General features: G+C 34.1%; 1 protein-coding gene across 4 annotated transcripts in view; it reads right to left on the bottom strand.

Moving 5' to 3' along the window:
* Positions 1-12483, bottom strand: part of LOC123532752 (integrin alpha-4-like) — a 51410-nt gene extending 38927 nt beyond the window's left edge. The window contains exons 1-7 of one of the 4 annotated variants that reach the window (XM_045314317.2): positions 12038-12483; positions 6609-6742; positions 5982-6109; positions 4971-5095; positions 4413-4512; positions 3336-3384; positions 2583-2657 (exon numbers count right to left, since the gene is read on the bottom strand). In XM_045314317.2, coding sequence (XP_045170252.2) covers positions 2583-2657; positions 3336-3384; positions 4413-4512; positions 4971-5095; positions 5982-6109; positions 6609-6742; positions 12038-12246 — 820 coding nt within the window. In that variant the 5' untranslated portion in view covers positions 12247-12483. Of the gene's footprint in view, positions 1-2582; positions 2658-3335; positions 3385-4412; positions 4513-4970; positions 5096-5981; positions 6110-6608; positions 6743-12037 lie in introns of those variants that run through there. The other 3 variants (XM_053517255.1, XM_053517254.1, XM_053517256.1) reach the window with 3 other exon arrangements.
* Between the last annotated feature and the right edge of the window lie 443 nt (positions 12484-12926).

Below are 12926 nucleotides of genomic sequence, written 5' to 3'. Positions count from 1 at the left end.
TTTTACAAATGTGAACGCAAATGTGAGTTATAACTGGTTTTACAATCCCAAATCTACAGATCTTACCTTTTGGAGGAAGAATACCATGTGTTTCTCTTTTGTATCAAACAATTGATGCTGTGGCTGGCAAAAGTAATTGGACTCTTGTTGAAACAAAAACATTAAATTGCGATATGGAGTCATGCTGATGCTCAAAATGGACAATAGATGGAATGAACAGAAATTCTTAGATGAACACAGAAGTTTAGATATTGATGACCCCTTCTTGTTTCTGTTAGTCTCAATTCTTTGTAACCTTTTTTGCTTATTGCAAGATATTTGTTAACTTCCAACATTGCATGTATACATTTAAACCACATTTCTTTGCCTAGTGTGGACGCAAACTAGATTATATTTTGATGGGTTTTGAATGTCAAATACCAATTATAGCCAATTAGTGCCTAATAAAAATAAAACCGTTCTGCTAGTGTGAACACGGTATTAGTCATGAATCCCGAGTCCAGCACTTATTTTTGTTTGGGTTTAACGTTGCATCGACACATTTATAGGTCATAATTATGGCGACTTTCCAGCTTTGATGTACGAGAAGAAATGATTCCAGTTGATTCAATCACATGCTTACTAGATTCTCAAACACATAAAACTTTATTACCTTTATAACTTGAGTAACGTATATAAACAGCGCATTTATGTTTAAATCAATTTCTTTTTTTATTTTCAACATGAAAAGTCCCTGACCTAGCGATAAAAATACACATGTTGTTTAGGATATGTGTAATTTTACATCTTTTGATCTTAAACTTATATGCACCCACAGACTAAATTTGCATTTTGAAGTGAGTGATTTTTTTTTCAATTAAAACAAATACACGTGAAATAAATTGAGATAATGCGACCTTAATCAACAGCTATCGAATGGAAAAGTTTGCACACATAATGTAATCTGGCCGAGTGGTTGATGTTTATTCTGTACCGTTCTGGATACAGTACAGATTGTAAAAAAATGTTTGACTTGAAACTGATTCTGAGACACGGCTAAAAACTGCAATATCATCAGTTTTTAAAAACCGTAAATACATTTACTTTTTGCAAGACTGACTTTTCAGTTTATGTGTTGTTTAGGCAATTAACGGGAAAACCCCATATAACATAACTTGTCTCGCGTCTTGGGCGGAGTTTATGTAAATGACTGTTACAAAATTAGCCACTCACGATAAGAAAATCGATATCAGTCAGTCACTCCATGTGTATGGTGCAAACATTGAATCGGCGCACTATTCTGAAATTGGCAGTACATAAAGTAAGTAAATACTTACTGGGAGCAATCAATTTTGCCTTTTCTTGTCGATGATTTTGGGCAATACCGGAATATATTTCTCCTTTTTACCTTATCAACTGTTTATATGTTTAAAACATCATCATTAATGCCTTTGATGTTCATCTGTTATCAGGCTTACACGTCAGGCATGCTTTAACCCCATATTATAAAAGTCGTTACTGACATAATTACATTTTGACGACATTTTGATGTTTGATGATATATATAGAAAGTACTCCATGTTTTATTTGTTGAAAAAGTTGCATATGCACTTTGTACAGTAGTTAGCAAATCTGCGAGTAACTGGGTTGGTTCTTGGAGGGAATTTTTTGTTTGATGTTTGAAAACGATAATGTGTTTATTAAGTTAACTATACTTTTGGCTCTTGACTAGATAACAGCTCTTATTTGCAAAATAATAATTATCTAAGACAATACTTTTGGAATAGTGCTACTGGACTATACCATAAATATATCGGAAATGATTATCGGGATAAAGAGCTATCCCTTAAAGTAAACTGTATGAAGAACTATCCTTTCTTGTATTTGGTGGAATGCAATTTTCCGCATAATAGTTTAGTTTTATAATATACTAACGTATAATAACCAAAGGATGAATGAAAACAGTGCGTTGAAACGTAAGTTGTCAATATTTTAAAAACCAGTGTGATAATCTGAATGGTGGCAGAAACTAACATAAGTTGGCAGTACTTAAACGCATTTTAAGTGGACTTTGCATTATTGTGAAGCAGCTTTTGATTTTGAAATGAACACTGCCAATTTGGTCACACATTTGTCATCGTACGTCTTATAAATGAGCCGTGGTGGTCGTAGTTTGACTATCTGGTCGACTATATACTAAAGTACTTTCTTCGTGCAGTGATAATAGGGGTGTTTTATTCTTCGTTCCAACACGAACTCATAGGTATATACTTTTTATACTTTGTGTCTAATAACAGAACCGTAAATCTTGAATATTTAGACCCACTCGTTTTTCGATAGCATGAATCTTAATTGAAAACTATATACATACATCACATTATCTTAATAACAGTCTTCAACTTTTAGCCCGTTGGCAGCAAGTGATTCTGCCTTTGCGACAAGTGCAGACCAGCCCGTGCAGGCTTATCCTGGTCTGTACTGTTCGCTATTCAGTCAGTAAATATTCAGTGAACACCCTTTCGAATAATAAATTGTATTGCCCAAATCGGAAGATGGACATGTCGATTTTAAAAAATTAGCAGGCTAAAGGTTAAGGTGCTTACCAAAATAAAGTGTATTAGTCGTTGTTTCCCTATTCATCCGATACAGCACGTTCTTCTGAATAATTTTGAACGCACCTGTGATGAAAAAATTTGTAATTTAATACCTTACATTCATAACATTAAATACTGACATTTACCGTTGCAATTACAAATTCTTTACCATAACTGTAGGGCTGGGTACCTCGATATTATCGCGATACACTCAGGCCTACTTAATCTTATCTTACGTTAACAAGAAAACAGTTTAAATTTAGCTTTTAAGTTCTGCAAGCTCTTTTCTGTATCAAAAATAAATTTCCCTATTTTGTGACAATTTTGACAGAAACTCAAATAATATTTTCCGAACACAGAAGGAAACAATTCACATCTTTTTATTCAAACATTTCTTGTATATTAAATAACGTTTGAAATAACTTAGGATATACTTGCGTTATCTATGTACATTTTACGTGCATTATGGTATTTTCCGTAAATCAACAAACACAAGTTAAGCTGTTGCACCGTTTCATCTCTACTCGACATAAAAGTTTTTTATGTTTCGTATAATAAGTAATAAAACAAAAATAATCTATTAATAATCTAAATAACTATTCTGTTCCTACTTAAAGTAGAATTAACGTATTGTAACGGCGCTATAGACAAAACGTCCATTTATAAACGGAAACGTCCATTTGTCACACTGACGGCTAACAACACAATGACTTTAAGCGTCGGAAGAAATATGACAGTGGCCATTTTAGAAGGTTATATTACCTCGCCAGTCATCAGCACCCGGGGCAGCAATAACTTCGCTTCGTCCATCCTGAAATCAAACAATAACATTGGTAGTGTAAGAATCATCTTTGTGACTCCGCAGTAACAAAACTAAATTTCTAGAATATTTATAATCCAAAACGTACAGATTTTCATATTAAACATGTTGGTCAACTAATTTCCTTTATTCATTATTTATACCATTGTTTGCTTGATTTCTTTCTTCTTTACTTCTACAATATCAAGCAGAGTTATATATTCAGAACTAACATCAATATATAATGAAGCAAATATTTTACGTTTGTCATAATTTGAGCCATAAAGTAAAAGTAGTGTGTGTGTTTTATTACCGTGTCACACTTACTGTTAGGGCCAGTCATATTGGCTTATGAGACGCCTACATACATTGAACAGTATTTCTTCCCGATTACTGTTTTAAACGCAAGTTATCTGGCAGGTAGGCAATCAGTAATCATTCTATAAGTAGCGGGCGATTATCCAACAGACACGCCTATGACAGGGCTTGAAACTTCAACCGCTCAATTGCGCGGCTGATGCATTATTCATCAGACAAACGCAGTTCACCTTGAAGAGATCCATCCAAAATTTGCATGGAATGAAGTTTTGGTAGGTTGGTATTTCATAGCGTGTGGTTATTACAGTTAGAAATTACTACTTATCATGGTTGTTCAAATGTCGCTCAAAATAACTGTACAAAACAAACAACAATAAAAACACTTTCTGTTTACACAATCATTAATTGTTGCCACTGTGAGAACAGTTTTGCGTTATGTTATTGAAACTTCTTATTATGATTAGATATCAATTAGAGCTTAATGATTGCTAATCTTACCCCATTTCAATAAAACAAATTGTGTCTGAAATGTATCTATCATCTGTACCGATAAAAGCTCTAAAAGGGACGGAATCGACTAATGTTACGACATGCCTAAGCTCTGTCTTTCTTTTCATAGATCGACCAAATTTTTCACTCTTTTTTAAGTTGACTGAAGCATACAGGTATTAGAATAGAAGGAAAAATTGGTGTAGGAGATGCAAGATAAAACATGATAATACCCTTGTGAATGCTGCAGACATTCCACCTTCAGCGTATGTAAAAACTGGTCTCCCAAATTCATTTGTTGTGTCTTTGGTTGGCCAGAATGGCCAACAGTAACTGTAATTAGATAATGTTATATAATTGTATTTATTAAATTGGAATAGATAATTAGACAATACTGACCATTGGTATCGCAAGGCAAATTGAATATTCGATTGATAACGACGAAATATAAACGTTTGTATCTTCTGTTTAAACTCACCGTCAATTTATGACAATATGGTTATAAGTCAATATATAAACCGAACAGCAAATTGTATCTATATATTAATTATTATGAATCAACTTACGAAACCAATCAATTAACTCTGTCTATGTTTTCAGCAAATTTATGAATGATAACACTAGAGTATTTATGCCACAAACATGCAATAGAGTCTTACAAAGAGGTATACTCTTTCCTAAAGTATTTTTCATTTAACATTATAATATAAACTACCACATTATCCCTTTACGTGTGACTGCGCCATGAGGTGACGCTGGTACTTCTTACATTTTATTATTAGCACACCCACCTTCGATCGGCACAAGATAATGTTCGTAAATCATCTCGCACCTTTAGACACATTCCAGTCATATAATTCTGATATTTGCCAGCCATAGTCTCGGGAAAAACATTTCTCCAGCCCGGAGCACATATCTGAAACAGACAATCTTGTTAGATTTAACACCATAGCGGCATATTTATAGGTCATATGGAGAACTTCGAGCTTTTCGTGTAGGAAGAAGACTTCGGATGCCTCTATGGGCATCATATCAACCACTGGTGGGCACTGTGTAGGACCATCGACCTTCAATAAGCCAGTTGGATGGCTTCCTAACATAAAATAAGTTCTGTAACACAAGCGAGATTTCGGACATATAGCGGGCATGGGTGACTCGAAGTTGACGACATTACCCACTTTTCCCCGGAACAATGTAGTTTTCATACAATTTGAAAGTAAAACAAAAATCTGTTGTTTTGTGTGTGTGTGTTTTTTTTTTCATCGGATGCTAAGTACATATGGGGCTTTCCCGCGCATGCGTTTTAAAATATCAGCCACTACAACAACTTTTCAAATATTTGATAGGATGTAGCGATTTTTAACACGCATTTATAAAATTTCAAAATATGGTATTTTGTAATCTTGCAACAAAGTATGTAATATATAGTTCTAGGGCGACGCCAACTCATCTTTTTAAATATTGGTTTTCCACCGCCCTTGTTGTTATTTGTTCCGTATATTTCCCTGACAGGAACTGATGTAAACTTGGCTACGATTTGCTCTCATGCAGTAAAGTGTCTGGACTCTGGGTTTCAAAATTTTCGTTTGTGGAGCTAGTTTGATAAAGCTGTTTTGTATAAAAAGTAAATCCAAAGTAATTTGTTTGCACAGGATGTACTTTGGTCAACATGTGCAGAAATTTTGCAACTTGGTAAAAAATTGTGGATATATCAGGGAATACGATAAAACTTGATATAGTGTGACACGGAAAAAGAGAGGAAATGGATTTGACAGCGTAACCAGAATAAAAAGAACTCGTACTGTGACCATAGGCATTTTGGGTATTGTTGTGTCCCATTTGATATCTGGAAATTTTCTGTTGACTTCCATTGTTGCACCGAGTCTGCTGTCAGTGGTGCATTCACTGTCGGTGTTCTTTGACACTTTAGCTGGAGAAAGAGAATGAGTGTGTTACAAGTACATATAATTGTTACTGCTGATGTACATTTAGAGAGAAACTGAATCTAGACATTTTAAAACATGAAAAACAAAGGCCTGTTTCTACTCATTAGGTATCATCAATGGGTGATTCAAATTGAATCTCAAATGTGGAAGATTAGGTGTTTCAACAGGTTGAAGATACTTATAGGTATATCTCCTGTCCAAAAAAAGCAACAGTATATATTATACCCAAAATGCCGTTATATCATAAAACATGTGATGTATAATATATTTTTCTTATAGTTTAGTGTTCTATTTAAAGTTCTTCTTTAAACTGTGCATGTCTAATACCTATTACAGATGCACAAAAAAAATTGTCTCTGTATGAATTCATGAGAAATTGGCACTTGTATCAGATGTACATTTTAACCTGCCAAACTGAGTTTTACTTCATCAATTTGATACAGAAACATTTTATAAACATCTGTTAACTAAACCTATACTCACCACACAGATTACTATCATCAGTCAGATGAAGTTTTTCGCAGGTTATGTTCTTATCTGTAGGGATGGTACATCTAAACACCTGTCCATGACTTTTAATGTTGTTGTACGTTATATTTGGGGCACCAACTAGAAGTCTGAAATGATTCCATGTAATAATTAGAGGTAAATATACAGAGCTAGGGTGCCATAAGGCGATATTGGCATTCAAGAAAAGGTATACGCACGCGGGCTTTCGCCTGATAGCTAATAAATACCGGTCTAGTATGCCAATATAGCCTTAAGGCACACTAGCCCTGTTTTATATCCTGTTTTTTGCAAATGTTTCACTCTACTGTAAACGTAGAAATGGGATCAAAAAGACATAATGTTGCACAGCGTCATTTAATGTTCAGGTAATGCGGCGGAACGTCAACTTTTTCTAATGACGATGACGTCATTTCCTTTCCTTTTGTGACAGCCTTATTCAACCACACTAGAAGAGGGCGCTACCAAAATTATGTCAATTCATTATGGATTCTATTGTAGAATAAATATTAGTTTGTATACACTTGACATTGTGTCGGTGAAAGTATAAAATATGGATATTTTGCGCAGCCGGAAGTGTGCCTGATATGGCCGAAAGGATGCCTGATATCGATATCAGGCACACCAGCTCACACGAAAACTAATATCGGCCTCATGTTGCTCATATACGTTTAAATTCTATGCAAGTTTTTATAGGTTATTAGATTTGTATCTAGAAATATAAAGTTTTGCAGCGGAAATATCGTGCAACTTAGGAGCTCAATATCATTCCGAGAAGAAAGAATGTATATTTTTCGATGCAAATCTAATACTTTATTACATACACGTACTACACCTATAATCAGTATATAAATTATATAAATTTTATCTTTAGCCTGAGCAAAATTAAAATTATTGTCGTAAAAGAACTTTAAAACGAGACGAATTGCATGAAACTGACCTCACAAATGACGTCACGCACCAATATGAAATTTGAACGTAAGTATGGAAAAATATTGATGTTTCAGATTCCACTGTAAATTGGTTTTAAAATGAGTATATAATAAGTTGATATATGACTAACATATACAATAACATATTTTTATATGTGAAACTAGATCTATATGTATCACTGCTGATTTATAACCACTTTAACCATAAATGAAATATTCCCAGGCACAGGTTTGCATTCAAACAAATATCTATTTGTTCTTGTCGTGTGGAATTAGATTTGTATTGAAATAAGTCAAATATTTCAAAAATACTGTCTAATAGTGATAAGAATAGAAGGAGAAAATTGGGATCGAAAATTCGTCCTTTTCTCGGAGGTTTCCGATTATTGGAGGGTCCGGTAGTCAGAGGTTCCTCTGTATACATATGTATGACACAAAAATGGATATACAGATACATGTTAGGAAACAGTTTAAAAGTTTTAAACACATATTATTTCATTTCTATCGCTCTTCGCAGTCAAGTCATTTTGTATATAGGGTTCACATAGATTCACTGTCCATTTACTACATCAGTCGTATTGGAAATCACTGTAAAGACTCTTATGGTTGGCATTTTTTTTTGTATTTGTCACTGCTTTGAAAGTTTGATATACAAATTTGAAAGTGATATTGAATCCTTTGTTTTTATTGTGTCCCTTTATGACTCTAACTGCTTAAGTTCATATGCAACGTTAAGAGTAATATTTTTCTAAACGTGTAATTAAGCATGCTTATGTATTCTGGCTATTTTTGCTTTATACCTGTTTAAACTAAAATTGAAAGGCCTTTGAAATTCGAAGAAAGTTTCTTTTTATGACCTGTTTGGACCTTGACATATTAGTTTTAAAGCCGTATTTCACGAAGAGGGTTTTGCTTATTTTGTGGGTAAACAGTACGTAGTTCAAACTTTAATGATGAGCACGTCGGACATATTTATAAGGATTAGGAAAAATATCTTATTCAGTATTTGTAGAATATCCTTCTCTCGTACAATTAAATAACTAGCGTCTTCTTTTAAAATAAGCGGAAATCACATATTTTGGTGATGTAACATATCAAATAATTGTTGCTATGGTAACTCATTTTTTCACATAATATAGGAGATATTTGTTTATATCAGTGATAGCTCAAAATATCTTCCACCGAATTTATACTTAGTGCAGCGTATCGCGAGAGAAAAAGTAAGATATGATGTGTATGGGACATATTGATCTTACATGTGAAACAACCGCATTTATTTTCCCTAAATTTTTATCTTAATATTTTTTGAGCGAGTTTTAGCCAAATGCTACCCATTTTTGTTGATCCTTACTGTTCGTACCCGTCACAAACATAACTGATACATCATATTAATATGAGCCGTGCCATGAGAAAACCAACATAGTTGGTTTGCGACCGGTATGGATCCAGACCAGCCTGCGCATCCGCGCAGTCTGGTCAGGATCCATGCTGTTCGCTTTCAAAGCCTATTGCAATTAGAGAAACCGTTAGCGAACAGCATGGATCCTGACCAGACTGCGCGGATGGTCTGGATCCATGTTGGTGGCAAATCCACCATCATGTTGGATTTCTCATGGCACGGCTCATATATTTTTCACTGTGACATTCTAAATTCTAACATACTACAGAGACTACGCCTGTTAAGAGACCACTTGCATTAAGGGACCGAATTTCAGTTCCGTCTTCTCTCGTTAAACAACAAATTATGTTTTATTAAGAGATAGTTAGTTTTAAGACGCCATTTTTGTCCTTCTCTTTGATTGTACCTTACTGCAAGATGTACTGTTACAGTATATTTCACTCTAATATATTAAAGTGTTCTAAAACGCCTACTCTCTGTTTACAATGACTCATTGAGTTTACCAACAAATACCACTTGAAATGATAAATATATATTAGAAGCTTCCGCGGACGAGTGGTAAATGTTTGAATCACTTGCCCCTCATGGATGCGTATTAGAAACCACGCTTTGGATGTAGAATTTTTCATGTGAGGAAACCATCCACATGCTCAGGGAAGGCCATTGGTACTACCGAGCTACCCAGAAATGCCTGAAGTAATGAGCAGAGGGATATCAAGGGTATTTTTAAGCACCAAAAGCGGGAAAAGTAGCAATATAATATGTGACATTAAACCCAATAAAAAGGTATAGAATGATATTTATTGTTCTATGTACGATCACAATATTCTTAAGTAATTCTTTGAACCCAATTCTTCAGGTTTGCATTGTCATTGCCAGTATTAAATTATGTACACTATCTCCCCTTCCTTCTTCAATGAGAAGAATAAGAAGACAATTTCCTTCTTCCTTAATCATTAATATGTTAAAACAAAGACAGAAATAGATACTAGCTGAGTCATCTGTATGGCGCATGAGCATTATAATCAGGCCAGGTTTCAGTGATTCAAGACTTCTTATTTTGAATTTCCATTAATGACCTGCGCCATGAGAAAACCAACAAAGTGCGTTTGCGACCAGCATGGATCTAGACCAGCCTGCGCATCCGCGCAGTCTAATCAGGAAACATGCTGTTCGCTAACGGTTTCTCTAACTGCAATAGGCTTTGAACGCGAACAGCCCGGATCCTGACCAGACTGCGCGGATGCGAAGCTGGTCTGGTTCCATGCTGGTAGCAAACGCACTATGTTGGTTTTCACATGGCGCGGCTCATATAGTCTTTGAAACTGTAAAATGTATATTGTGATCATCATTTTTGACAATGAGCTGAAAATACTTAAGTCGAAATAAAGTTTCTGTTCTATTCTGTTCATAAAATACTAACCGTAAATTTGTTGCCAATCTACATACCATATGAATATTCTGTAGATCACATATTTGATTCAAAAAATAAATTTGTTTGATTCACATAATTATTTGATTCGCATTATATATTTTATTCAAATTGTTTGATTTTCATATTTAATTGACAGTTTTAAATGATTTGATTTATTTATGGTGGACGGATAGCCTTCCAATCCTGAGGTCGGGGGTTCGATCCCCGGCAGCTACTCGGGAATTTTCAGAAACGCTTTTCAGTGTTTCCCACCCAACTAGAGGTGTACTGGTCAGGAACCCAGGCACTCCTTGCGTGTATCAGTGCTATACACTGGGCTCGTTAAAGAACCAGGCTGTCTATTCGCAACGAGCTAGGCTAAGTTAGCCGGACAAGATTGTATCTGATTTCTGATCTCTCTGTCGTGGGGGCTTTGTCTCACTCTGTCCCTCTGGTCAGATCGCTCTGTGTCTGTACTAGTAGAGGACGAATTATGCGTCCTGTGTGGCTGCATTTGATCTATGTAAAGCGCCTTTGAACGTGAAATTGATCATGAAAAGGGCGCTATATAAATCTGGTATAATAATAATAATTGATGTAAACTGTTTGATATGCATATTTGAATAAGAGAACACAATTGTTTCATTCATACATTCGATTCACAAAACAGAAGTATTTTATTCATATATTTTCTATTTATATGATTCACATCTGTTAAATCAATTGGTTTGGGTTACATATTTGATAAGATTCACATATTGTCTAATAAATCACAGTGGAGGATAATATTTTCCATTTATATTATGCTTTTGCCGTGATGTGTGTTGTTGGAGAGCAAAATGTAAAAAGATATACCAATTATAGAATAGTACACAATTTGCGACTAATTAAAATAGTTAGAAACTTTGGAAAGTCAATGAATCAGAGAGTAAATTCTAACTCGTGATTTTGTAGACTAAACACTTTGAGTACTATATAGGTCTTTGTAAGATAAATTCATGTCATCATTAAATTGATATCAACATCTCCGTCAAATTACTAATTAAACATGCTTCACAGAAGCATAGAGTACAAACTATTTGTTTTAGAAATAATTATTTTGCATGTGAATTTCAGGGCAAAATTTGTTGCACTGATTAATCGCACATTTCGACTCTACAATTAAAATAAATTATACTTATAATACTTATGATAACTTTATTTAAAGTGGATATTTTATTTGGCTATAGCCAGTCTAACATATGGTCTTCTTACATAATAATGTAAACATTTATCCTAGTAAGTATATATCTATGTAAAGTAGACAGTGAAGTGAATCATATAAATTAAGTAACGTATTATAAACAAATTAATCCTAAGTGGCATTAACAGAATGTTACTACTCCCGCACGATAATTTAAGCGACTAAGCGTTAAACTTAAATATGATAGAAGTTAAGTGCATACGGTAATGTTAGCTTATTATTAAAACTATTTTCTGATTTGAAATGCTTTAAAATGAAGAAAATTCATAATTATCAAACATGTTATCGTTTGAGTTATCGTGTGAGATTGATAGTACAATGTTTATAATCTAGGCAATATCAGAACAAGTGCTTAAGAAAAGTATGGTAGTGTTGGATTACATTTAATGTAATTTCATTGTACAGTTTATCACTTACTCTTTTTTATAGAAAGTTGACAAGTCATTCCATCCTGGTTTTGGTATTATTGCAACAGTATATCCGTACTGTGAGTTCTTCTCTCCCCGAGATATTCCAACTTTCTCCACCTCAATATTATATGACAGAGTCAGTCTCAGTTGCGATGAAATGAACACCAAAAGAGCATATGTATACAAAACGTATTTATTTTCACGCGGGTGAGCCATTTTACATGTACCTGAATTGAAATCTGTATATTTTTTCAGTTTAGATGAGAACCATTTTCCATTTTACATGTATATATTCCAAAATAGTACTAGCAAACAATTTATTCTCTAATTTCCGATATGTTAGTTAGGAAAGAACATTTGTTCCTACTTTAACACGCTTTCAATAGCCTGATCGTAGTTTAAATAAGAAATGTCACGAGTATATAACAAAGATACGTACATTGCAAAGATATGTCTATTTATAATACATGTTTAGTGACATTTAACAATAATATATTTCCGGTTTCTCTTGCTAAGCATCCTATATGGTGACTCCTACTTCCGCACTTGCAAATCTTTAAACAAGTTTCGTTATTTAGTATCTTTACTTCCGATCGCACTTACTGGATCATTCAAACTATATAAAATAACTTGATAAAGTTTAACATTATTATATTGTAATACAATATAACTAGTCTTATTATCAGTGAACATTCTCTTTGAGACACAGAGTCGATACGGCAAGCAGTCATCATCATTGTAGTATCATTTTCATCATTTCATGTATCATCATCATCATTATCATCATCATAGTTTTTCATCATTCACCATCATTTACTCTCACTAAAACCCGTCATCGTAAACATTAGTCATCCTCTCATTCATTCACCAGAAACATCACTATCATCAACATCATC

Source organism: Mercenaria mercenaria, chromosome 11 (genome assembly GCF_021730395.1).
Source record: "Mercenaria mercenaria strain notata chromosome 11, MADL_Memer_1, whole genome shotgun sequence".
Classification (NCBI taxonomy): domain Eukaryota; kingdom Metazoa; phylum Mollusca; class Bivalvia; order Venerida; family Veneridae; genus Mercenaria; species Mercenaria mercenaria.
The sequence above is the reverse complement of the archived record's forward strand: the minus strand, read 5'-3'. Positions and strand labels throughout refer to the sequence as shown.